Raw genomic sequence first — 22,067 nt, 5'->3', positions numbered from 1 at the left:
CGTTATAAACAAATAATTAGGACAGTAAGCTTGAAATCGCTTTTAAAACGGCTGTAACGATTAGAAGAAATGCTTCAAAAAGACGACGAGGATGAGCTTGACGCTTTTCAAAAGTTGAAGTTGCGAAAAGAAGAAAATCATTCAAACGCGAGACGAACACGCGACACGCGACTTTAAGTGGTTTTTGAGAACGCGCGTTAATTGGACCAATAGGAAGGTGGGTTGATACTTGCTACCAAGCATTTTACAAAGTCGAGCGAGACTTGCATTTTGTCATTAATTAATCAGTCAAGCAAATATAATATAATACATAAAGTAGATGTTGGTACAGCAGGGGGCATTCTTTGGATGGTGGTAATACCACCGCCTCCACCATGGATATACTATATACAAATGCAACGGGAAGAGCATATGGATTAATGCTCTGCCGTCTTTTCCTTCAACGTAGAGAGACGTTTGTAGTTATCCAAATCCCACTGGTCTTCAGTACTAAGTATCCGCTCCGCCAAAGGAACGGTATTTGGTTGTTTTGATGTACTGATCCTCCCCCTACGAGCCATGTCTTCCGCCAACAGCGATTCTAACAAGGGAGCTATGGGTTCGGTTGATTCAAAAATTTCTGCCTGCCCAGGCATCTCAGAAGGATCCCATTCCGATCCTGGGTCGTCTTCATATCCTTTAACGTCTTCAATTCTTTCACCCTCAAGATCGGGCGACGCCTCATCAGTTTTTATTCGTTCACTCCCATCTCCCAAAACGCCTCCGGTCCAGACAGCATCATTGGGAATATCGACCCTTGGATTTCTGTCCATATTTTCCTGATCAGCCTTGTAACGACGAAGAATGGTATCGAATTTTTCTTCCAGGTACGGGATCGTTGCGACGGCAGTGTAAGTTTTGGGTGCCTTGGAAAATAATTGGTTCATCTCCTCCCCCCCATCAATGATTGATCGTGACCTGAAATCAATCAAAGCAGAAGCAAGGTGAAGAATGTTGAGATGGGTAGGCTGCATATAATCCGGCTGAACTTTGGCCCAAAGAGCCCGAGCTTTTCGCCCCATCATTCTTCCTGGTTTCCCACGGCGAAACGGTTCTTCCATAAGATCCATTTCCATTGTTGCGCCCTCTGGCCTTAAGGCGTACCCACGTTTTATATATCTCCAACCTGGGTAGTTGGGCATGAACTTCTCCTCAAAAATGGTAAACGCCCGAATCTGAGAAGCAGGGTCACGGGAGAGGCACAGAATATTAACATATAGAGACCAATTGTGTGTGCTGAATGCGAAACCGAGCTTTTCAATCTGAGTCACAAGGTCAGCAATTTTTAAGTGGAGATTTTGCGACGATAGAGACCGCATATATGTCGAAATACAGTGCGAAAGATCAAAACGATGAGATGCAAGAACTCTTGGTGTATCGTTGTAATATGAAACTTCAGGCATATTTTTGCCGCTAGCCTTAAGTGCTGCAAGAGGTCCGGTCGGGCGTGATAATGCTGCCTGGATATTGATTCCGCGCGAGCGCTGGAGGGTATGGGTAAGGGCGGCTTCGAAACATTTCTTGACTTCAAAGTGCTTATTTTGAGAGAGGAAGTTTACCATTAGAGCGTGGAGTATCACCGGGGAGTGTGGCAAGCGATCTGGGAGCGTGGCCCTTGACTTTTTCGAGAACTCCAAGAACAATTCTCCAACCTTTTCACCTCTATTATTCCGCCCATAGGCCTTGATAAGCTGTTCGTAGAATACCGTGGGGAACGCCTCGCGAAGTGGCCGTCCATGGGCACCAGGCTGTGGTTGCTTGGTACTAAAGTCTTGAGCATCAAGCTGATCCATTGCGGACTTGAGAAGCTCTTCTGCATGCGGAAGAGCAAATTTCCCGCTAGATGTGCTTCCCATTGTTTCACGAGCTCGTCGGATATCACGATTAATCTGAGATTGGAGCATAGCAAGCGTGCCACTTAGACCAGTTTTATTGAAACGCTCCATCATCTCAGTGTACAAAACCTGGACCATGTCACGGTTCATCTCTTGCACGTAGCCGTGTAAAAGAATGGCATAATGGAAAAGTGTTAGATGAATCTCGTGGTTTTTATGCAAGACTCTCAGGATCTTGCGCGCAGAGTCGGTCTTGCCAACGCGAACAAGGCTAGACATCATAGCGGCGTAGGTCATACCGTCAAATGGAATTCCTGCTTCTTGCATTCGATTTTGTATCCTTAAAACGGAGGTGATATCAATGGTGTATGCGTAATTCCACAAAATGATGTTCCAAGTTCTAGTCATGGCTTTGGCCGGAAATTTGGACGTAGCTTCTTCGGCCACCCTCTCAGCGTCCGGGTATCTTCTGTGCTTACACAGCACTTCAACCAAGGTATCAAACATGGAGCGGTGTATACGGACTCCATTCCGTTTGGCCATATCGAACAAATCTAGGACGGCTTTGACATCACCGCGTCCAGCAGACAAGCCCATTAAGATTGTGAAGCTAACCGCGTCTGGAGCCATACCACTCTGAAGCATCAGTTGAAACGTATGAAGAGCCCCCTCTAAGTCTTTGTTTTTCGAATATGCAGTAAGCAGAATGTTCCAGTACTGAACCTCTGAAGGAACTCCAAGTTCAGAAACATAATTGAACCATTTTTGAGTTTCTTTCACGTCACCAGTTCTAGCATGGACATAAAGAAGGGGTGTTAGAATTTCTGTCGAAACTGCGCGTCCATGATCCGCCAAGTAGTCGTGATAAAATCGAAGAGTGGTCGAGGTGTCACCAAGCCTTGCAGATACTGTGAGAGCATCATGGTAAGCTAGCATTGGTGGTTTACCATAGTGTAGGCGATATTCATCCAAAAGATAATCGACACCTTCCAAAACTTCTATCTCGCACAACATATGCAATAGCCTAGTGATCAACGACCTCGGTGGGGTCGCTTCAGTTATGCGCCAGCGAAAGTTGCGGTATACCATAATTGAGCGGCCGTTTGCCGATCTAATTTTTGAGGACTGTAAAGTGCTGATAGCTTGAATGTAGTCGTCACGATCAAATAGCTTAAGCTTAGTAGAGTTTTCAAAAACCTTCAACAGCTCGTTCATCGGGACAGCCATCAACAGTTTATCATGCGATATGACAAGCTTGATGATGTAACGAGACATATCTAACATATCTTTGGTATTGTGTTGCCGAGCAATCTCTAGGAGCGCAAGTAAAGGATTTGCTAAAGATTTCAACGGTAGGCTGTCCACGAGTCGAATTTTATCAGGCAAACGATCGGGTTTTGCATTCCAAAGACGAAAAGCATTTTCCCAGTCCATGCCATTCACGAACTGCATAAATGCATATTGCCAGCACTGTGTTTTCCCCCTCACAGTCGCTTCCTCACATAACTCCAAGGCACAATTTGTATAGGCCCGACTTTTAGCATTCAAAGCAATTCTCACTGCGCTCAAATAATCACGTTCGCTGCGGTTCGCTGGCTCTATGCTTTGGAGGAGTAGTTGGCAACGTTGATAATCTCGCGGATCCTGCGAAGTAGAGAGATATGATAAAAGTTCCGACTCGAGCCCTTCAGGGGATCCGCTGGACCTATAGAGCCACCAAGCGGCACCATAATCTCGTGGGCCTTTATCCGAAAGGAATTTTCGAAGAACATCTGGACTCTCTTCCAATCCAACGTCATTCGCAAAGGAGTTACCGACATCTAGTGATTCTTCCGTGAGACAACTGCTAGCTGAGTAGTATGTTCTAGATATATTGCGTTTATTCTTGCCATGGACAGTGCTTCTCTTAGGTTCGGAGGCATAGGTACGGGCAAACAACCGGGTTTTCGGGGGGTAGAGGAATTCGAGAGGTGTTGCTGAGAAGGCCACATCGAAGGGCGCACCATTGTTATGCTGTGCCGACAAACGCTTCCCAGATTTTGACTGAACGATGTAGAAATATAAGAGGGATATAGCGGATTCGTCGGGATTGCAGTTCCAGAATTTGGGGTGCAATCTACGCCGTGTCCGAAAGGTGTGCTTGGAACCGAGATAGACATGCTGGCTAGCACTCTCGATACACCGAACAGCACGCTCGAGCATTCCCTGGACAGCGAGCTGGCACACTTCTGAGAAGAATTGGCATTTCACAACTGAAAGTTCATAATCGGACGAGGTCGAGGGAAAGATAGTAACGTGAGAAAAAAATCCTCATAAAGCCGAAGGTGTAGACAACACCAGCCTCTAGGAAAAAACTATCCCTAGACCAAAGAGTCCTCGCTGACAATCAGCTCCCTATTCTCACGCAACTCAGTAATATTAATAAACCGACAAGCTGGACAAGAGACGTGAGAAAAAATAACAAAGTCCTTTAGCTTCGTCGTATGATAATTGAAAGCTTTCAAAAAGGCGTTTGCTTAGTAAGGCTCTGCGGAATATAGTTTATGCGTCACCGGTACATTTTTGCCCACAAATGCTTACATAATCTATGTCGACGCAAAGTCTAGCAGGGAGAAAGAAGGGCATATTGAAGGTATAAGGTATTGGTGGTTTAGTTCTTCTACCTGAAGTCGCAGCTGGAGAGCCGATATACCATGGATATCACTGGATTTATAGTGACCCATAGGGCAGAAGCCCTTTCAATGGGCGATTACAACAAATATCGAGCAATGTTAACGCGGAGATTGCATACCCTGAACAAACGACTTGGAAGAACAACACCCAAGGGCAAGAAATACTCGGCGAAATCAGTTATTACATCCAGCGATATAGCAAGTGATCATAGGTATAGTCTGCACGTCTAGTGGTTTCCTCTCTACTTTGACTGACACGGTTTTAGTTTTGTTCGTATACTCCTCCTCTACGCAGAACGGGCATGGGCGGAAGCCATGCATATGCGATCTGTTCATTCTCAGGATACGTCGAAGAAGGGGATGGTTGGCTCAGCAAGACGGCATATAATCTCGCGGTTAAATAAAGCTACCGTATACGCAAACCAGCTGGCGTCCGCGCTTCAAAACCAACAGGAATCAAAGGCGTCTCGGGCCGACTTTCTAGAAGCCCATGCGTATCTGGCATCGCTTTCAACAGCATCCTGGATGGAAAGACGGCAGTGGGAAAAATGCTTGAAACAGGCATCCTTGGCTAGGGTTTTATATACCGTACTGGAGAAGCAGGACAAGCAGGGGAACATCCAAGAATTTATTTCAGGGACTGTTGACCCCAGCATACGCTACTCTGCCTACCAGCTCAAAATACCCCGTTCGATCCCCCTGAGTACGATTTCAAAGAAGTATTTCCCGGCAGACTCTTCCCTGAGAGAGGAAGTTGAAGCTGTTGACCCCCATTGTCTAGGCGAAGATTCCATCGAGGGAGGGGCCGCTGCGGCGTCGGGAGACTCTCAAGCTTTCCCACAAACTATCACCTGGAGGTCGAGGACGGTCAAAATTGAGGATGCGGCAATATCGCAAGCGCTGGCTTCTGCAGCTTCTGCCGAAGCTCAGCTTTCAAATTGGATTGCAAAGCAGAAGGGCCAAAAGGCATCCGCAAAGGAGACTGCAGCAAACTATGACAGCGTGATAATTGCGAGTCAAGATGCGGTTGATGCAACCAAGGCAGCGATCGACGAGCTGACGAGTGAGGGTATAGACCAGGGTGACGTGAGGATGCAGAGTCTACAGATCACGAAAACAGCCGTCAACTACCGGCTTGTAGGCTGGCGTGTTGGTAGGAACCGAGTACTCTGCGGCGAGGCGGACGGGTTAAACTTCACCCCGGAATCGACTACTCAGCGGAAGGGGAAGCAAGAGAAGGAGGGTACGAAGCAGGAGAGCCTGGGCAGACGCATTGGTCGCCTTCGAGAGCATGTTGTACTGTATGACTCGATCCTACAGAGCTTGGAGTCTGTTAAAGAACTTCCTGGTGTTGCGGCAGACACCGCTTTTGTTCGTGAACTCGAAGCAAAGTGCTCCTACTTCAAGTCACTCAGGTGAGATCCTTTCATCCCAAAGTTTTGTCATCCCCAAAACTGATAAGTTATAGGTGTCTCGCCATTGGAAGGTCTCATGCGCTCAAGTCGAACGCTAAGAATGCGCTTGCATTGTTTATCCGCGCTATTGATCTTGTGGCAAAGGCTCTCCCGCCATCATCGAATGAGGCTGACCGTCCAAGTCAGCCACTAGGGGTTGACGTCTCGCGGCCTCAGGTGGAAGAACTCCAGGTTCAGCTGCAGCATCTCGTCTGGCAGTACCGGGGGATAGTCGAGATAGAAAAGCTGGCTGCAGAATCCGATCAGAGAGATCCCGCAACGCTGCCACCTGTTCTACACCGGATGAACGAATATCATCTAGAAGGGGTAAATCTAGGGAACCTCGTGGCATATCCACCCAGGCTCGAGCCCATCCCTGTCAAACCCGTTTTCCTGGATCTAGCTTGGAACTATATCAAATACCCGATGGAGAAGAAGGACGTGCTTTCTACCGCACCCGACACCGTGGCAGCCGAGCCAACGCCTGCGGCTGAACCTAAGAAGGAGAAGAAGGGCTGGTTCGGATTTGGTCGTTAACCTGTGCATATTCACTTATATATGTTTACCACAAGACATGTAAAACGAAGTAAAGCGAGAGCTATGGTTGAAAAGGAGATGGAAATAAAGTAAATAACGACTTGATATTCTAGAGTGCCTCGTTAGTCCATGTCCTCTGGCTGAGCACCAGTCGATACCCGTCCGGGTCAGCGACGGTCACCCCAAACTGCTCCCAGTACTCGTTCCGCGCCGTGACTCTCTTCCCACCCGCCTCAACCAGCTTGTCCACCACGTCCGGGTCGATGGAGTCACCCACATATATCACCAGCAAGTCTTCTTCCGTCGGCTTTGGCGGAGTCTCGGCGTGCGAGTCGTCTACGATCTCCAGATGCCAGGCTGCTCCGGGCCAGCCCAGCATCAGCAGCGGATGGCCGCCTGTCGCATCCGGGCCGCATCGCCAGAGAACCTTGAGCCCGAGGCCGTCGACGTAGAAGCGTTCTGTTTTGGCGATGTCCTGCGACGGACGGGCGATGCGGATATGGCACGATGCGGATGGAGTCTTGCCGGCGCCGGCTCGTCCAGCCAACGGTGGCTTTGGGGGTGCATGCGACATTTCTGGTCGATGGTTGTATTTTATATCACACTTTTCTTCTTTGGTCTCTTCGCTTTCTTCATGCAACTCCGTACGTACGGAGTACTCTGTACTCTCTCTAGATAACTGCGGAACCGGCTCGTTATATCCAACGAGAAGAGCTAGAATCACCTGATGACAAATGGGGCCCCCGGGATTAGAAGTTTTATACTTCTAACGATGTGTTATGTAGACATAATTTATGTGGCCTCTTGGTGAGGGTGGTTATTTTATCGCTGCTTGAGAATTAGGATATAGCCGACAGGGTCTTTTTGTTGTAACCAGTGGTACCTCGATCCAATACTCCGTATAGATCTCCTTCTCTCCATTTCTCTTTTCTTTGATATCCTTGTCGTTACTTAGCAACAACAAGCCTGAGTAACCTCATTTGCTGGCACTCTTCAGGATTTCAAGCTCTACATAGGGTACGACGTATGAAACGTTACAACCGGACGCTAACTAACAGGTTAGTTGGTTATGGAATTGCATCCTCAGCGGTTTACAGGGATGGGCGTTGTATGTCCCGTATGTACCATGTTACCTTCTATAACTGCCCTGTGGATAAGGTCACAGGAATATTTAACTGTTGATCGATGGCTACACAGAAAGTCCATCAAAACTTTGATCGAAGGGCAAGACCGACGCAGCCATTAGCTGGGGCAGTGTGTCGAGAGCCATCGCAAACCGCAACAACAAGGACTGCCGCAAGCGTTGGCTTAAACTAACAGGCTCAAATAAGGGTATGTGGACAGCGAGCGAAGATGAAAGGCTACATACAGGCTACCCTGTTCGCCAGTTAACTACTGGCCCGCAGGAAAATCACTCAGGGCACTGGTTTCCCTCCAAGTCTCAATGTCTGCGAGGACTTGGCTGGCACTTTTAGCAATCTCAGCAGACGCATCACTACCCAAGGGCAACCAGCTGGGGAGCTCCCGTCCTTGCGCACATCCTGTAGATGTTACCACATCATAGATAACCTCCGCCCCTTTTTCTGGGTTACCGAGCTGAGCACCATTAAAAGCAACGAAGTTGCGATCCGCCGTGGCGTTCATTTCCTTGTAGCCAGGGATACGGGAGGTCGAGTCCGTGATGTTGGCGGAAGGCTCAAGAAGCCCAGTACGGAAAAATCCTGGCTCAACAAGGCAATGGCGAATTCCAAATTGCTCAATCTCGCCGGCCAAACCGAGGGCAAGCCACCTGGTGGCAGCCTTCGAAGCATTATACAGGTTGCAGCTTGGCATAGGATACCAGGCTGCCATAGAGCCAATGGTAACTAGTGTCCCAGATCGTTTCTCACGCATATGAGGAAGGATGGCCCGGTAAACATTCATGGGGCCCAGAGTGTTGGCCTGGAATTGTCGAAGAGTTTCCTCCGGCGTGGATTCTTCAATAGTGCCTTTCTGAACGTAGGCAGCATTATTGACAACGACGTCTATTTGGCCGCCAAAAGTAGCCAGAATATTGTCAATGCGAGCTTTGACTTCCTCCAGTGGCTGATTCTGGTCTAGCTGGGCAGTATGAAACCGATCCGAGTCAATGGCTGGGATTCTCTCCGGGTTGCGGGATGTGGCAATCACTCGGTCTCCACGACGGATGGTGATGCGAGCCAGCTCGAGGCCGAACCCAGAGGATGTGCCCGTGATGAGCCAAGTTCGTGGCTGTGAAGACATGGTGCTGAAGATGAAAAAGCTCTGGTCTTGATATCTTTTTTAAAACCGTAAGGAATGGGTGGTTCAATGCAAGTAGGAAGCAGATCTCGTTTTGTATTATAAGACGCTTCCACCGTTTAACTAATTACTTAGTTATATGCCGTAGATTGGTTCATCCGTGCCTTTCGTTGTTTGATCCGGAGTTAGCATGGCTTCGGACCCGGAGCTTAACGCCGGTCTAAGCACCGGGAGCATCGCTGCGTAATCCCTAAGATATCTACATAACATCTATAGTACAGCGCTGTGTATAAGTGGCCAAGGGTTGAGGTAGCTATTCATGAATCAGGCAATTCCCTTAAGCAATCGTTGTCTAGGCTGATCATCGCAGCTCCACTCTGGTCCCGAGTTCGTTCGTCGGCCGTATTTTAACCCGAGCTACTTTGGTATTCCTTAGTTACCTGGTGTCTACATTGGATTATCTTCCTTTCTTCTACGGATTTGGATAAAGCAACCGTAGGCTAGTGCCCAGTACTTTTTGACAGGTAGATTCCATATGACAATTCTTCAGAAAGTAACTATTACTTTATTTCTATCCAGTTCTCCCTGCTTAGTTAAATTGCCCTGGAAAATGGAGACAAGGCGTGTGAATAAATGGACACACGAGGAGGATGCAATATTACTTCGAGAATATGAAGGCCAACAAAAGAGTGTGTATAACTAGTATCCCATCACTCTCAGCCTGCCGCTTTCTAACGTTTGGGCAGGAAACCCATCTCGGTCAAAAAGGTGAGTCCGCACTGATTGGTGGCAGAGAGACTGGTTATATTTGATAATTTCTTTCCCTCTTACCCCACAGCCATAACAGGGCTACATTATCCGTGTAGGGGCTGCTTCCTTTAAGTATCAGCAAGGAGATGTAAGAACAAAAGAGGTTCGGACCGTAACTTTAATTAAAGTTAACTGTCGGGACCTTGGGCCATACAAAAAGGCCTATCTGCCCCATAGAAATATACGTAGTAGGTGATAAGGTGCGAGTCGTACTTGAATGAAGGACTGGTTAACGTGTTTCATTAGTCAGCGAGCATCACGACTAAATAAGCACCTACTAAAACTCTACATTAATAATGCGCGTTGCAGCGCGAAACTAAAGATCGGACTTCCCCCACACACGGTGTATCAAGCTCAAAAGCCCGTAATTGCAGCTGTTGGGAAGCTGGTTGAACTCATCCAGGAACCGAGCAATAGGTTGTTGGAAGTGAGCTCGCAATATTGGGAATCTCTATGTTTGTTCATTGCAGTGGAAAGGAAAATTCCTGACATAATTGCATCTGCTCGTCGGACAGCAACGGAGTCTCTTGTAAAGAAATATTCTGCTCCACGGGAATCGAAGAGTTCAAACTAGGTAAAGTCATGTTTCTTTGAAGATGAGGTTAGCTCTTAAGTTAAACTAGCACTCTCTGTAGCTAGGATACTTCGCTGTCTATGTTCTATCGGGATATTCACCGAACCTGAACCAGGCTATTTCGCAAACAATCACGTATCAAAGGCATTGCATGAGAATGAGCCATTGAGAGCCTATATCTTGCTCTTGTACGGATGAATCACACATTTTTTTTTTTGACTCAGTGTTAGAGCTAATGTCCATTCTATAGCGGTCCTGACCTTTATACTACCTCTGACCATCTTCCCACTACGTTGCTGTCAAAGGATAAAGGAGTTTCGTACGATGTGGATAAGACAGCCATCCAAAATGCAGTGGGTACAACAAAGACTAGATGGGACTGGCTTGAGGAGAAAGTCCCTATGGACGAATTGCGCGGCAAGAACGGCGGTTATCCCGGAGCTCCTGAACTTGTGCCATTGCTCGAAAAGGCTCATGAAAATGTCAACTCTAGTCTGACAGTAGGTGGCTCAATAAACGGGAATGTATCTAATGACGCTGTCCAAGCAGACTCTTTGCAACCAGATCTACACTCGCGCCCAGAACATGCGATCTTTGGGATTGCTATGATTGGAGGAGGGGAAATTACTGGTGCTGCCTGCTCATGTAGAAGGTTAAGTTGTCAAGCTTAAGGGAAGCTACCGTGGTTGATGTTGGTGGTGGCGCCGGTAAGAACCCCGAGAAATAAAATGGTTCCGTTGCTCCATCATCGCTAATAATGAATCTATATTGTCCAGGGGGGTTTTCCATGCAGCTATGGCAACGATATGCTTCCCTAAAATTTGTGGTTCAAGATAGAGAACCAGTGCTCCTCCAGGCGCAGAAGAATGTGTGGCCGAAAGCTTTGCCTGCAGCATTAAGCGGCGGACGAGTCACCTTCATGCCGCATGGCTTTTTCCAAGACCCAATAAATGGGGCGGAAGTCTACTGGCTTCGGTATATAATGTAACCAGCAGATGTAGCTATCTTTAGCTATCAATTAACAAGTCCATTCATCCAAATATCTACAGCTCATCTATCCCTTTTCCTCTCCCCTTCGTCTGTTCATTCCGTGTTCACATGGATAGTCTCACGTTCTCCACATACGCCCCTACCTCTTTACCTTGAACATCCTGTTCCAAAATATTGCTCCTGACTTATTAGTATGGATACTCTGGGCGGATTGGGCATTAATAATACTGTCGTTAGAATATATGTCGGTTGCCATTGACCAATATTATTTGGAGGCTAATCTAACTAAACGACATCATCACAATTTGTTTGGGACACGATATCCTCCCATTCATCCAAGTCTGTCATGTTTCGCTCTAATGAATGTCTAATGAAACCAACAGCGTCCTTGCCAAGTGCAAGCCTTGCAGGCAGAGTCTTCCCAGCAGCCGGGCCTGTTTTGCTTAGGAGCTGCACGATCACGCTTGCCCCCTTCCTCGGGTCCCCCGGCTGTTTTTTGCTATATGCGTTCAAGAGGGAATTCGTACTGTCCGAGGCCTCGGAGGCCTTCTTAGCCCTGGTTTTATGGCCACTCTCTAGAAAGTTGGTCCTAAAATATCCTGGTTCAATGCACACAACTTCGATATTAGACGCGGCAAGCTCTCCGCGAAGGGACTCCGTATAAACTGCAATTGCGGCCTTGGTAGCACAATAAACTCCTGCACCAGGAGTACCAGCCCAGCCACCAATTGAGCCGAGGTTCGCTATTGTGCCAGATTTTCGGGCTCGCATGTATGGGATAACAGCACGGAGAACATTCATCTGTCCGAAAACGTTGGTGGCGAAGGATGCTTGGACCTCTTCGAGGCTATATGTCTCTGTCAGGCCTTGTACGTATGTATAAGGGAGAGAGAATGGCTCGAGCCTACCTGCACTCTTCAATGGCGCCCACAAGGATGTATCCAGCATTGTTGACCAGGATATCAATCTTCCCCACATCCTTAATGATGTCCTCTATGGTAGCGCCCATCTGCGCATCATTGTCCAGTACATCGAGTCTCTTCGTCTTTATAAGATTATTCTGCTCCTTTAGCTCTTCAAGCTTAGAAACATCGCGTGCCGTAGCTATAACGGTATCTCCGCGGTGAGCTGCTGCCAGAGCTATCTCCCTACCGAACCCGCTAGAGCAGCCGGTAATAAGCCACACTTTTGACATAGTGAAGAGGTAGTGATATCAATTAAACCGCTAGAAAGATGTATTGTGTGAAAAGACGTGGTTTCCAGACTCTCTTGCAAGAACCGTCGACCGCCGGTGTCTTTAAATCAAGACGTCGAGTTGGGGCCTTTCTCAAACCCCGAGTATTTATTTTTTCCTCTCTGTCGACCCGGAATCACGGAGCCTGACGTCGCCAAGCTATCCACACCGTAAAGCTATATGGACAACGGATACATCCCCTGGCCAAATATGTCTTCATAGCTAACATTGGATAACCTGAATATATATGTACTCTTATGGCCAAAGCGCTAGTTAAAAGTATAAGGCCTTGGCGTAGTTAACTTGATAGTAAACCCAACGTCCATAACACGAGCGAGTTTTAAGAGAGCAAAAGTTACAAAGTGGACGGTTTTGAATCACTCGAGCTCGACCTTGCATTCATGATTTACCTACTTGATAGCTGATATATGCTTTGGATGCTACGTGATGTGGGCGTACGTGCTGCGTTGCATGATATAGATACTAACCATTGCGCCAGTAGCCTGGGTTTTGGTGCGTGGGAGAGTCATAAGGCAATAAGGGTGGTCTCTGGTATTGGTCATACCACCAATCAGTCTCCTCCAACAGGCCATACATCTCAACATAATTGTAAACTTCGAGATACATCCACCCAACATCTTCCTCTTCGTTGTCTGTTTCACCATCCTCATAATCGGGGTGTATAATATAGTCTCTTTCTGCAGGGTCTCGCGCACCAAAGTGTTTTGCCAGTAACTTTACAACCGGTAAGTCCATATGGTCGACAGACTCCAGGCAATGCATTGACTTCGATAACAACCGCTGGCTGCCTAGTAGAGCAACTCCCGGTACCCAGTGGTCACGTGATATCCATATAAATATATCACGTGACACCATGGAGCAGCGTTCTGTGGCGACCTCCTGCCCCTTCGGGCCAGCAGTGCTGGGCTCGTTATGTTATGTGCATGCGACATCTGGTCGATGGTTGTATCACACTTTTCTTTGGTCTCTTCCCTTTGAACTCCGTATGTACTCTGTACTCTCTCTATTACATATGACTGCGGAACCGGCTCGTTATATCCACCGAGAAGAGCTAGAACATCACCTGATGACAAATGGGGCCACCCGGATAAGATAGTTATAAGTTACTTCTAACGATGCGTTCATAGAGTTACTAACGATGTATGTACGGTCTCCATACAAGGAAGCAGACTAGAAAGCCAGCGAAGCTCTGCATGACTCGATTATTGACGTAAAACCTCTATCGTCGGCACCCTAAAAACGAGCCAAAACCTCTCCTTTTTATTCCTTGCCAATAGTGGGAAAACGCCGTGAAAGTTTATATACGGAGTAGTTCGAGCATGGGGAGAAGTCGGGCGATGTGTAGGAGAGACGGGAGGCCAAGGCACAGGGGTACCATGTATCAATTCCTCCTCATCCTTCATGCATGTACGTAGTAGATCGCCGTGTCTGTTCCTCCTCCTCTTCCTCCTCCTCCTCTTCTTCTCCTTGTTTACTTTTTGTTTACGTCAAGCCACTTTCCAGGCACGAGTCATGTGACTTTAAATACGACGGAATATCACGTGAGAAGCCTTGTTTTATGTCCACGCACCGCAGCCGTACTTATGTACACAAAGTGCGTGAACACAGCGTAATAGTGTGCATAAAGTGCGTGGCACGTGGCGTTACTCGGATTTACCGGGACAATCATGGATCCACCCTAAGCCTCTTTTGGGTCTTCCACCAATCAGAAACGCGGTCCTTGCAGGGTTGTCTTAGTCATCAAGATTAATCCTAATTATTTTTTTTCTTTTCTTTTTTTCTTCTGCTTAAGAAAACTTGAAGTATGGAAATTATTCACCCTTTTTTTTTCTCCTCCTCGTCTGCTCCCTTGCGAGAGAAGAAGAAGACGAAGACGAAGAACACCCCGTCGCCAGTCGCATCTCTCTTTCTCACAACACCAAGAGATTCCCTTTGTGTTTTTCTTTTCTTCCCCCCCCTTCTGGACTGTGGTTGATGGGCTATACTTGATACTAATCGAGAAGAGAAGAGATATAGAAGGAAAACATATAGTAATCTAGCCATGGCCAGCATCAACGGGAGCTTCGCATCTCCAGCGGCGGATGCGTCTCTGCATGCCGCTGTCACCTCGTCGTCCGGTCTCTTCATGGCCATCTACAACAACATCTCCGGCTGGGGCGCCGTTCTTGCGCTCTTCCTCTTCGCAGTCGCCTATGATCAATGTCGGTCTCTCTCACTCCTCCGGCTGCTTCGGGGAGAACCATCCTTTGAACTGACATCCTCACTCGTCTAGTTAAATACATATGGCTGAAAGGGTCCATCGTCGGCCCAAGATTCAAGATCCCCTTCATGGGACCGTTCCTCGAGTCTGTCAATCCAAAGTTCTCTGAATACAAGGCGAAATGGGCCAGTGGGGATCTGAGCTGCGTCTCCGTCTTTCACAAGTACGTCGTCGAGTTTCATCGTTGTCATCCTCATTGTCGTCGTTCAGATCGATGAATGCATTGTTGTCTTGCTAATGGCGCCGCCCGCTTCCGTGCAGGTTTGTTGTGATTGCATCTACCCGTGACATGGCCCGCAAAGTGTTCAACTCGCCCATGTACGTCAAGCCATGTGTCGTTGACTCGGCACACAAGCTCCTGGGCAAGACCAACTGGGTCTTCCTCGACGGCAAAGACCATGTAGAGTACCGAAAGGGCCTCAACGGCCTCTTCACCAGGCAGGCATTGTCTGTTTACATGCCCCTTCTCGACGGCGTGTACGACAAGTACTTCAAAATGTTCCTCGAGGAGTCTGCGAAGAACGACCACAAGCCCATCCCGTGGATGCCGCAGTTCAGAGAGCTGATGTGCGCTCTCTCCTGCCAGACCTTCGTTGGCGACTACATGACGGACGATGCGGTGACCAAAATCGCCAACGACTACTACCTCATCACCGCCGCCCTCGAACTGGTCAACTTCCCAATCATCCTCCCTTTCACCAAGACGTGGTACGGAAAGAAGGCTGCCGACATGGTATTGGTGGAATTCAGCAAGTGCGCCGCAAAGAGCAAAGTTCGTATGGCCGCTGGATACGAGATCACCTGCATCATGGACGGCTGGGTGAAGGCCATGCTAGACTCGGCCGCTTATCGTGAGAAGATCGCCCAGGGCGTTGTCGTTCCAGACGCTGAGAAGCCGAAGCATATCCTCCGTGACTTCACGGACTATGAGATTGCCCAGACCATCTTCACCTTCCTCTTTGCCTCCCAGGATGCCACCAGCAGCGCCTGTACCTGGCTCTTCCAGATCATGGCCGACCGTCCGGACATCCTCGACAAGGTCAGAGATGAGAACTTGAAGGTCAGGAATGGCGACCGTAACGTCCCTATTTCCATGGAACTTCTCGACCAGCTCACCTACACCCGTGCCGTCGTCAGAGAGACTCTCCGATACCGCCCTCCAGTCATCATGGTCCCTTACGAAGTCAAGAAGGACTTCCCCGTTACCCCGACGTACACCCTTCCCAAGGGCTCCATGATCGTTCCATCCGTGTGGCCTGCGACCCACGACCCAGAGGCGTATGAGGATCCAGAGTCCTTCATCCCAGAACGATGGATCACAGGCACCGCTGAGCAGAACGCAAAGAACTTCCTTGTTTTCGGGACCGGCCCTCACTACTGCCTTGGCCAAACTTACGCACAGCTTAACTTGATGGCCATGATCGGCAAGGCCAGTATGACTCTCGACTGGGAGCACCATGCCACTCCCCAGTCTGAAGATATCAAAGTCTTCGCTACAATCTTCCCTCAGGTAAGACGCCCTAACTAAACCTTTGCCCGACTTGCACAACATCCTAACTTTTTTATACACAGGATGACTGCCCTCTCGTCGTACGACCACGACCAGAGTGAATCGCGTCTCCTTAATGACACAAGTTGAATGAACTCAGGGCACTCTCCCCTTACCAACACTCTGGTTCGAGAATACACCTCGCCTTAATATCTAACTAGCTGCACCCTTCATCATCCCCTTCTTCTTCTACTTCTTCTTCTCCTTCCTCCCCCCACCCTCTTCTTCTTTCTCTTCTCCCGTCCCGCTGTATACATCATATACAACGACCCCTTTGCAGCATGACTTCGGCTTTGCTTTGCGCTACCGCCCTTACTTCCTTTACTAATGTTTTCAATCCTTATTATCACTTTTCTTTTCTCGTGGAACCCTCCCTCAGGCGTCTTCCCCACCCCCTTGTGATTCCCATTCAATGTTCTCTTTACATGTCCCCCTTCATCCTTCTCTTTACCTTCACGTTTCTATACTTTTTCTTCTTCTTCGTTTTATTCTTGCAAAAGCTTTTTTAAGAAACGGCTCGTATATGGTACACGAGCATCGCGAGTATGTCTTCTCTAACATTAGATCTCGCCTTTGGGAAGGAAAGGGCCGGTTTTTAACGCATCGCAACAGCTAATTCAGCATGCTATTGAGTGCATATAATAATTAATAGCTATTAATGAATGATATTTGGTGAAGGCATCTACTTCGTTTTCTTTTGATGACATCCGCACTTTCATATATTCGTTATTCATGACCCGGAGAAAACAAGAAAGGGAAAAAAAAAATATTGACTTTGCGGAAGACGGCGTCGGATTGCCGAAGCTGCTTTTTATTCAACGTCCGACAAACGCGGCGTTCTTGCTCGACTTTCTCTCTCTCAGCTATCGTCGTTTTGAATAGCAGCCATAGCGAGCATAGCAATCATGTTTTCCAATAGAATGGCTCTTCGTCTGCCCTCAAAAATATCTTGCTCCGCTCAATACCGCCTCATATCTACTCGCCGACTCCGAACCATTAGTGTATCTACAGCCGTTGCAAAGAGGACATTCACTACTCCCCTAAAGGCCTGCAGCTCCCTATACAGTCAATCGACATACAATCCCCGGCCATTCTCAAATTCATCCCAGCCATCTCAACGGAGTTTCTCAGGAGATGCGCAACCGCTCTCTCTAAAAGAATATAAATTCGAAGATGTACGCATAGCACAAACCACAGCCCATAATCAACTGAACTAACTCGAGAGCGAAAAAAAAAAAAACAAAACAGATACAATCTTCCCTACCACAAGAAGACCCAACCTCCCCGTCGTCAAAACCAAACATAATCCTAATCGACGTCCGCGAACCACCAGAGCTCGAAGCAACAGGCATAATCCCAACCGCTCTATCTATACCCATCGGGTCCCAGACAGACGCCATGTTCCTAACCCCAGACGAGTTTCTGACTCGCTTTGGTTTTCCGAAGCCAGGGACTGAGGGCGGTGACAATAACACCAAGGCTAAGATGGTGTTTTATTGCAAGGCCGGTATCAGGGCTCGCACTGCGGGTGAATTGGCTGTTAGGGCGGGGTATGATGCCGATAGAATTGGAGTATATGACGGAAGCATCTTGGATTGGGAGAGGAATGGTGGTAAAACTGAGAGATGGGATGGACCTGAGATGTGAGCATGGTTGGGTTCCAGGTAGGTTGTGGATTATAATCATTCTTGTATAACTAGGTGATGATGTAAATTGTATTTATGGAATATCGTTTTAAAATGGTACTAGCTATAAAAAATAACTATAAGCAGTATAAATATTATCCGGCCACATCCGGGCATGAGTGAGTGTTCAATATTTGACAGACGTCCCATGTTTGAATATGCTTAATGCCGTTGTCTACCTCCTTAGTAGTAAAGACGCTTCATCCGGCCGCCCCCTACGGATAGCCTGACATTGATAAAACTCTTTACTTCTTATGATACCTTATTGGGCGTTGTTAACTGTACACTCAAGTCAGCGCCCACGATACAAAGTTATATTCCAAATATGAAAATAATATTCTACGCAATAAAATAACGAAAAAGGCTTGAGAAAAACATCCCAGACATGAAAACGGATGAAAGTCATTACAAACATATTTTGGCCGCATGCTAGTCAACATGAATCGAAGTATCTCGGTACCTATATCAATGCTCAGGGGATATCAAACACTGGCTTCAACTTTTTAATAAGGCCCCATTCTTCCATCGTTACATCTGATCGGTAGAATTCCTTGAGCGTGTCGATACTCTTTCTTGAAATCAACGAGTAAAGGATATCCTTTTCTTCCAGCTGACGGCCGTACAGTGGCTGGTTGGGGCCTTCAATCTTGATGGCAACTGAAGGCTGTCCCTTTTTGCAGATAGGGAGCTGCTTGTGATCACGCTCGATGGACATTCTATTACAGGTTAGCGCAATCTATTCAGCAACTAAATCAGTTGGGAGACTACTCACACTCTACCAAGGTTGATGATTTCTTTCTGCCCAGTGGTCGGGTTGGTTTTGACGGCTGCGATTGGTGTTAGAAGGCGTAGGGAGCCTTCAGTCACATCAACACCAATAACAATTGGATCCTTCTTGTTGAACACAGCGACTGGGGACAAGACGCAGGGGAAAACAGCTTGTAGCTTGCTCTCTTCTTTCCTCTGAGCAGCTAGCTCTTCCATATGCTTCGTAAAGTCATCGAACAGATGGTAAATGATATCAGCGGTGAAAATCTTAATACCGTTTTCATCTGCATAAGCTTGCGCTTCCTTATCGACTTTGACATCGAAGCAGAGCATGACAGCATATTGCTTGGCTTTTTCAAGCATAGCACCAGCACGCATCACATCACGTTTGTAAACAGGACCAATGGAGATGTTAGCGACAGGAATCTTGGACGTCCTCAAGAACTCTAGCAAAGCTTCAAGCGAACCCAGAGTAGAAGCCTGAACAGCAACACCACGGTTGTCCCTGGAGACCTTGCTGAGAAGGTTTTCTAGATCAGACATGACTTCATCGGTAAGATCCTCTTCGTCATCATCATGGTTGACGACAAGAAGTCGGGAACCAGCAATGGCGTGTTCGAGGTCATTTGCTGCAATTTTGACACCAAGTGCGGCTTTAACTTCCTTGTTGTGAACGTAGGCGGATTTTAGTCGTAGTTCCTTCATTGGGGCTGGAGTCAGGAGAGCACGAATGTTTGTAACAATTGCGCCGTTAAGGCCGCAAAGAACAATACGATCTCCTTCGCGAAGTACACCGTTGGATAAAACGACGTCTATAGTAGTACCGAGACCCTCGATGACTTTAACCTCGAGCACAGTACACTCTACTTCTGAAAGGTACATCAGTGCGTTCGTCATACGCTCCTGAGTAAGAGTGACAAGCAGCTTGAGCATGTCAGGCACACCCTCTCCAGTATGGGCCGAGGTAGGAACCAGAGAAACGTTACGAGCCATAGACTTGTTCTCGTAGTATAACTCAGAGTTGAATCCTTGCTCTGCAAATGCGAGCTTCGTTTTGCTGACTCTGTCCTTGAATTCACTTTGAACAGTCTTGCTTTGTTTGGCTAAACTGTCCTGGAAGCCGTTGTTGTCAATCTTCTTCCAGCCGAACAATCTGTCTATCTTGTTTAGAGCAACAATGAAGGGGGTCTTTCTGTCACGGAGAAGCCTCATGGATTCGAGAGTCTGGGGTTCCAAACCGTGCATAATGTCGACAACCAAAATGGCAATATTGCAAAGCGAGGATCCTCTTGAACGTAAGTTGGAGAAAGATTCGTGCCCGGGAGTATCGATGATAAGCAGACCAGGGACCTTGAAGTCAAATTTACCATCTTTGTTAACAACTGCAGTCTTCTGGATGAGGGCATCGACCGGGAAGTAAGTTGCTCCAATTTGCTGGGTGATACCTCCAGCTTCACCTTCCTGTACGTTTGTCTGTCTGATCTTGTCCAAAAGTTTGGTCTTTCCAGTATCGACGTGTCCAAGAATACAGCAAATAGGGGATCGGAGGTTATCCTTCGACTGTGCTGCCACAGCCTCTTCGTGCTGCTTTCTTCTTCGCTCTGCCGCTTCGGCTTTCCTCTGTGCAAGCGCTTTCTGGGTAGAAGTTATATCCTCCTCATCAGATTCTTCCTCCGATTCTTCCTCTGATTCAGACTCTTCAGGGGTAGCCTCCGCTTCCTTCTCAGCCTTTGCAACCTCCTTCTCAGGCTCAGGTCTGGCCTCATCTTCTTCGTCAGAGGGAGCATCCCAGGAGTCCTTTATGCCATCGTCACTTTCCTCTGCCTGTTTAGCTGCCTCAGCTGCCTCCTTGGCTTTCTTCTCCTCCTCCAGTCGCTTTCTCTCGGCCTCCTCAGCTTCGTGCTGTGCCTTGGCTCTGGCCGCAGCAGCTTCCAGGTCTTCTTCCTGTTTCTTGACCCCACGCTTCTTCTTGTTGTCATATACTGGCTTCTTCTTTTCTGCGGGTTTTTCTTCCAGTCCAGCAACTACAGCACCACCTGCTTCCAGCAACTGTTTCATTCGCAACTCATTACGGTCCTTTGCCTCTTTCTGAGCTTTGGTCAAGAGCTTTCCTTCGCGTCTAAGTTGTTCTTTTTTCTCCCGCTCTTTCTCCTTCTTCCTCTGACGAATCTCTTCTTTCCTTCGTTCCTCTTCTTCTAGCCTTTTGCGCTCTTCCTCTGCCAACGTTTTCTCGAGTTCCAAACGTCGTGCTTCCTCCTCCTGTTGTTTGCGCAATGCCTCTTGCTGTTTCTGGATTGCGGCCAAATGGGCAGGGATCTTCTTCTTCTTTCCAGCAGGTTCAGCAGCCGGTGTAGGAGCGGGTTTAGCTGCGGCGGGAGTAGATTTAGCGGCCTCGGGTTTAGGGATAGGCTCTGCAGCTGCAGCTGGTGCAGTAGCTTTCTTCTTTGCGGCCTAGATATTGTCACAATGGTGTTGTCAGTAAATTAGTAGACATTAAGGAGGGTATATATGACTTTGAATGCCCTCCAATTTTCAAGCGCTCACCTGTTCCTTTTTCCTCTGCTTCTCTCTCTCCTTCTTCTCCCTTTCCTTCTCCTTCTTCGACTTTAGTTTTCCTCCTTCTTCAGGCTCCGCCGGTTTCTCTGCCTCTTTCTTTGCAGCCCCCTTCGCCGGCTTTGGCTTTCCAGCAAAGACATCATCTTCGTCAAAGGTACCCTCTTCTGGCTCTTTGCTCGCTATAGTGGCAGCGAGATCTTCTCCCTCTACAAAATCATTGTTGGCAGCCTTCCCTTTCTTTGCCTTTTTATTCTTGTTCTTCCTCAGAGCTGCGAGCAGCCCCCCACCCAGATCGTCGTCTTCGTCCTGAGGAGCAGGCTCAGCAGCAGGCTCTTTCTCGTTCTCGTTCTGATTGACAGGAGCTATGGATTCGCCTAGCTCTGCTTCCCAGTCGTCTGCTTGTTTATTCGACTTCTTTTTGGGTGCCATGGCGATTCAGTCGTGTGCGTTAAGAATTTTCCCCCCTACAGACGAGCTTAGCAAGGAGCCTTCTTTCAAAATTGTAACAGGAGACATATGCCAAATAGAGACTTACCCAGCGCTTCTTCGCTGTTCTTATATGCGGGATGTATAAAAGCGAGGTTTGTGGGTGAGTTCGTCCCTCGAAACGCTTATTCACAAAAAGTGGTAGTAAAGTTGTTGGTTTAGCTAAAGTTGGGGCTTCCACACTCTGCCATAACCAGGTTTTTGGCTATAGATGTATATATATCTACGTCCTCCGTTATTTATTTCCTATAAGTGTTTATATTGAGCTAAGCTGGTGTTTCTTCCACTCTGCTAACATTCTTCAGCCCTCTTTGGCGATGGTGGGGGGCTCTTTTTCG

At 47.7% G+C, this 22,067-nt stretch overlaps 10 protein-coding genes across 10 annotated transcripts; 4 read left to right on the top strand and 6 right to left on the bottom strand.

The window, feature by feature from the left end:
- Positions 1 to 416: 416 nt before the first annotated feature.
- MCYG_03483 (conserved hypothetical protein) lies at positions 417 to 4,076 on the bottom strand (the record flags this gene model as incomplete). The annotated part of the gene is made up of 1 exon (XM_002847931.1): positions 417 to 4,076. One exon carries the CDS (start codon positions 4,074 to 4,076, stop codon positions 417 to 419), a length of 3,660 nt encoding a protein of 1,219 aa, XP_002847977.1.
- Positions 4,077 to 4,567: 491 nt separating this feature from the next.
- On the top strand, positions 4,568 to 6,537 carry MCYG_03482 (conserved hypothetical protein; the record flags this gene model as incomplete). Its single annotated transcript, XM_002847930.1, has 3 exons — positions 4,568 to 4,758; positions 4,813 to 5,961; positions 6,015 to 6,537. 3 exons carry the CDS (start codon positions 4,568 to 4,570, stop codon positions 6,535 to 6,537), a joined length of 1,863 nt encoding a protein of 620 aa, XP_002847976.1.
- Positions 6,538 to 6,646: 109 nt separating this feature from the next.
- MCYG_03481 (glyoxalase family protein) lies at positions 6,647 to 7,111 on the bottom strand (the record flags this gene model as incomplete). The annotated part of the gene is made up of 1 exon (XM_002847929.1): positions 6,647 to 7,111. The coding sequence occupies one exon, from the start codon at positions 7,109 to 7,111 to the stop codon at positions 6,647 to 6,649; it is 465 nt and encodes a 154-aa protein (XP_002847975.1).
- Positions 7,112 to 7,929: 818 nt separating this feature from the next.
- On the bottom strand, positions 7,930 to 8,799 carry MCYG_03480 (3-oxoacyl-[acyl-carrier-protein] reductase; the record flags this gene model as incomplete). The annotated part of the gene is made up of 1 exon (XM_002847928.1): positions 7,930 to 8,799. One exon carries the CDS (start codon positions 8,797 to 8,799, stop codon positions 7,930 to 7,932), a length of 870 nt encoding a protein of 289 aa, XP_002847974.1.
- A 1,024-nt stretch (positions 8,800 to 9,823) lies between these two features.
- Positions 9,824 to 11,168, top strand: MCYG_03479 (conserved hypothetical protein; the record flags this gene model as incomplete). Its single annotated transcript, XM_002847927.1, has 5 exons — positions 9,824 to 10,169; positions 10,242 to 10,368; positions 10,431 to 10,812; positions 10,839 to 10,887; positions 10,957 to 11,168. 5 exons carry the CDS (start codon positions 9,824 to 9,826, stop codon positions 11,166 to 11,168), a joined length of 1,116 nt encoding a protein of 371 aa, XP_002847973.1.
- Positions 11,169 to 11,455: 287 nt separating this feature from the next.
- On the bottom strand, positions 11,456 to 12,365 carry MCYG_03478 (3-oxoacyl-[acyl-carrier-protein] reductase; the record flags this gene model as incomplete). The annotated part of the gene is made up of 2 exons (XM_002847926.1): positions 11,456 to 12,017; positions 12,079 to 12,365. The coding sequence occupies 2 exons, from the start codon at positions 12,363 to 12,365 to the stop codon at positions 11,456 to 11,458; spliced, it is 849 nt and encodes a 282-aa protein (XP_002847972.1).
- Positions 12,366 to 12,887: 522 nt separating this feature from the next.
- MCYG_03477 (conserved hypothetical protein) lies at positions 12,888 to 13,620 on the bottom strand (the record flags this gene model as incomplete). Its single annotated transcript, XM_002847925.1, has 3 exons — positions 12,888 to 13,326; positions 13,356 to 13,527; positions 13,566 to 13,620. 3 exons carry the CDS (start codon positions 13,618 to 13,620, stop codon positions 12,888 to 12,890), a joined length of 666 nt encoding a protein of 221 aa, XP_002847971.1.
- Positions 13,621 to 14,466: 846 nt separating this feature from the next.
- Positions 14,467 to 16,296, top strand: MCYG_03476 (cytochrome P450 61; the record flags this gene model as incomplete). The annotated part of the gene is made up of 4 exons (XM_002847924.1): positions 14,467 to 14,626; positions 14,698 to 14,848; positions 14,947 to 16,195; positions 16,258 to 16,296. The coding sequence occupies 4 exons, from the start codon at positions 14,467 to 14,469 to the stop codon at positions 16,294 to 16,296; spliced, it is 1,599 nt and encodes a 532-aa protein (XP_002847970.1).
- Positions 16,297 to 17,139: 843 nt separating this feature from the next.
- On the top strand, positions 17,140 to 17,881 carry MCYG_03475 (rhodanese domain-containing protein; the record flags this gene model as incomplete). The annotated part of the gene is made up of 2 exons (XM_002847923.1): positions 17,140 to 17,409; positions 17,483 to 17,881. The coding sequence occupies 2 exons, from the start codon at positions 17,140 to 17,142 to the stop codon at positions 17,879 to 17,881; spliced, it is 669 nt and encodes a 222-aa protein (XP_002847969.1).
- Positions 17,882 to 18,391: 510 nt separating this feature from the next.
- Positions 18,392 to 21,672, bottom strand: MCYG_03474 (eukaryotic translation initiation factor 5B; the record flags this gene model as incomplete). Its single annotated transcript, XM_002847922.1, has 3 exons — positions 18,392 to 18,635; positions 18,692 to 21,138; positions 21,232 to 21,672. The coding sequence occupies 3 exons, from the start codon at positions 21,670 to 21,672 to the stop codon at positions 18,392 to 18,394; spliced, it is 3,132 nt and encodes a 1,043-aa protein (XP_002847968.1).
- Between the last annotated feature and the right edge of the window lie 395 nt (positions 21,673 to 22,067).

This window comes from Microsporum canis, genomic scaffold (genome assembly GCF_000151145.1).
Source record: "Microsporum canis CBS 113480 supercont1.3 genomic scaffold, whole genome shotgun sequence".
Classification (NCBI taxonomy): domain Eukaryota; kingdom Fungi; phylum Ascomycota; class Eurotiomycetes; order Onygenales; family Arthrodermataceae; genus Microsporum; species Microsporum canis.
This window is presented reverse-complemented; position numbering and strand designations above follow the sequence as displayed.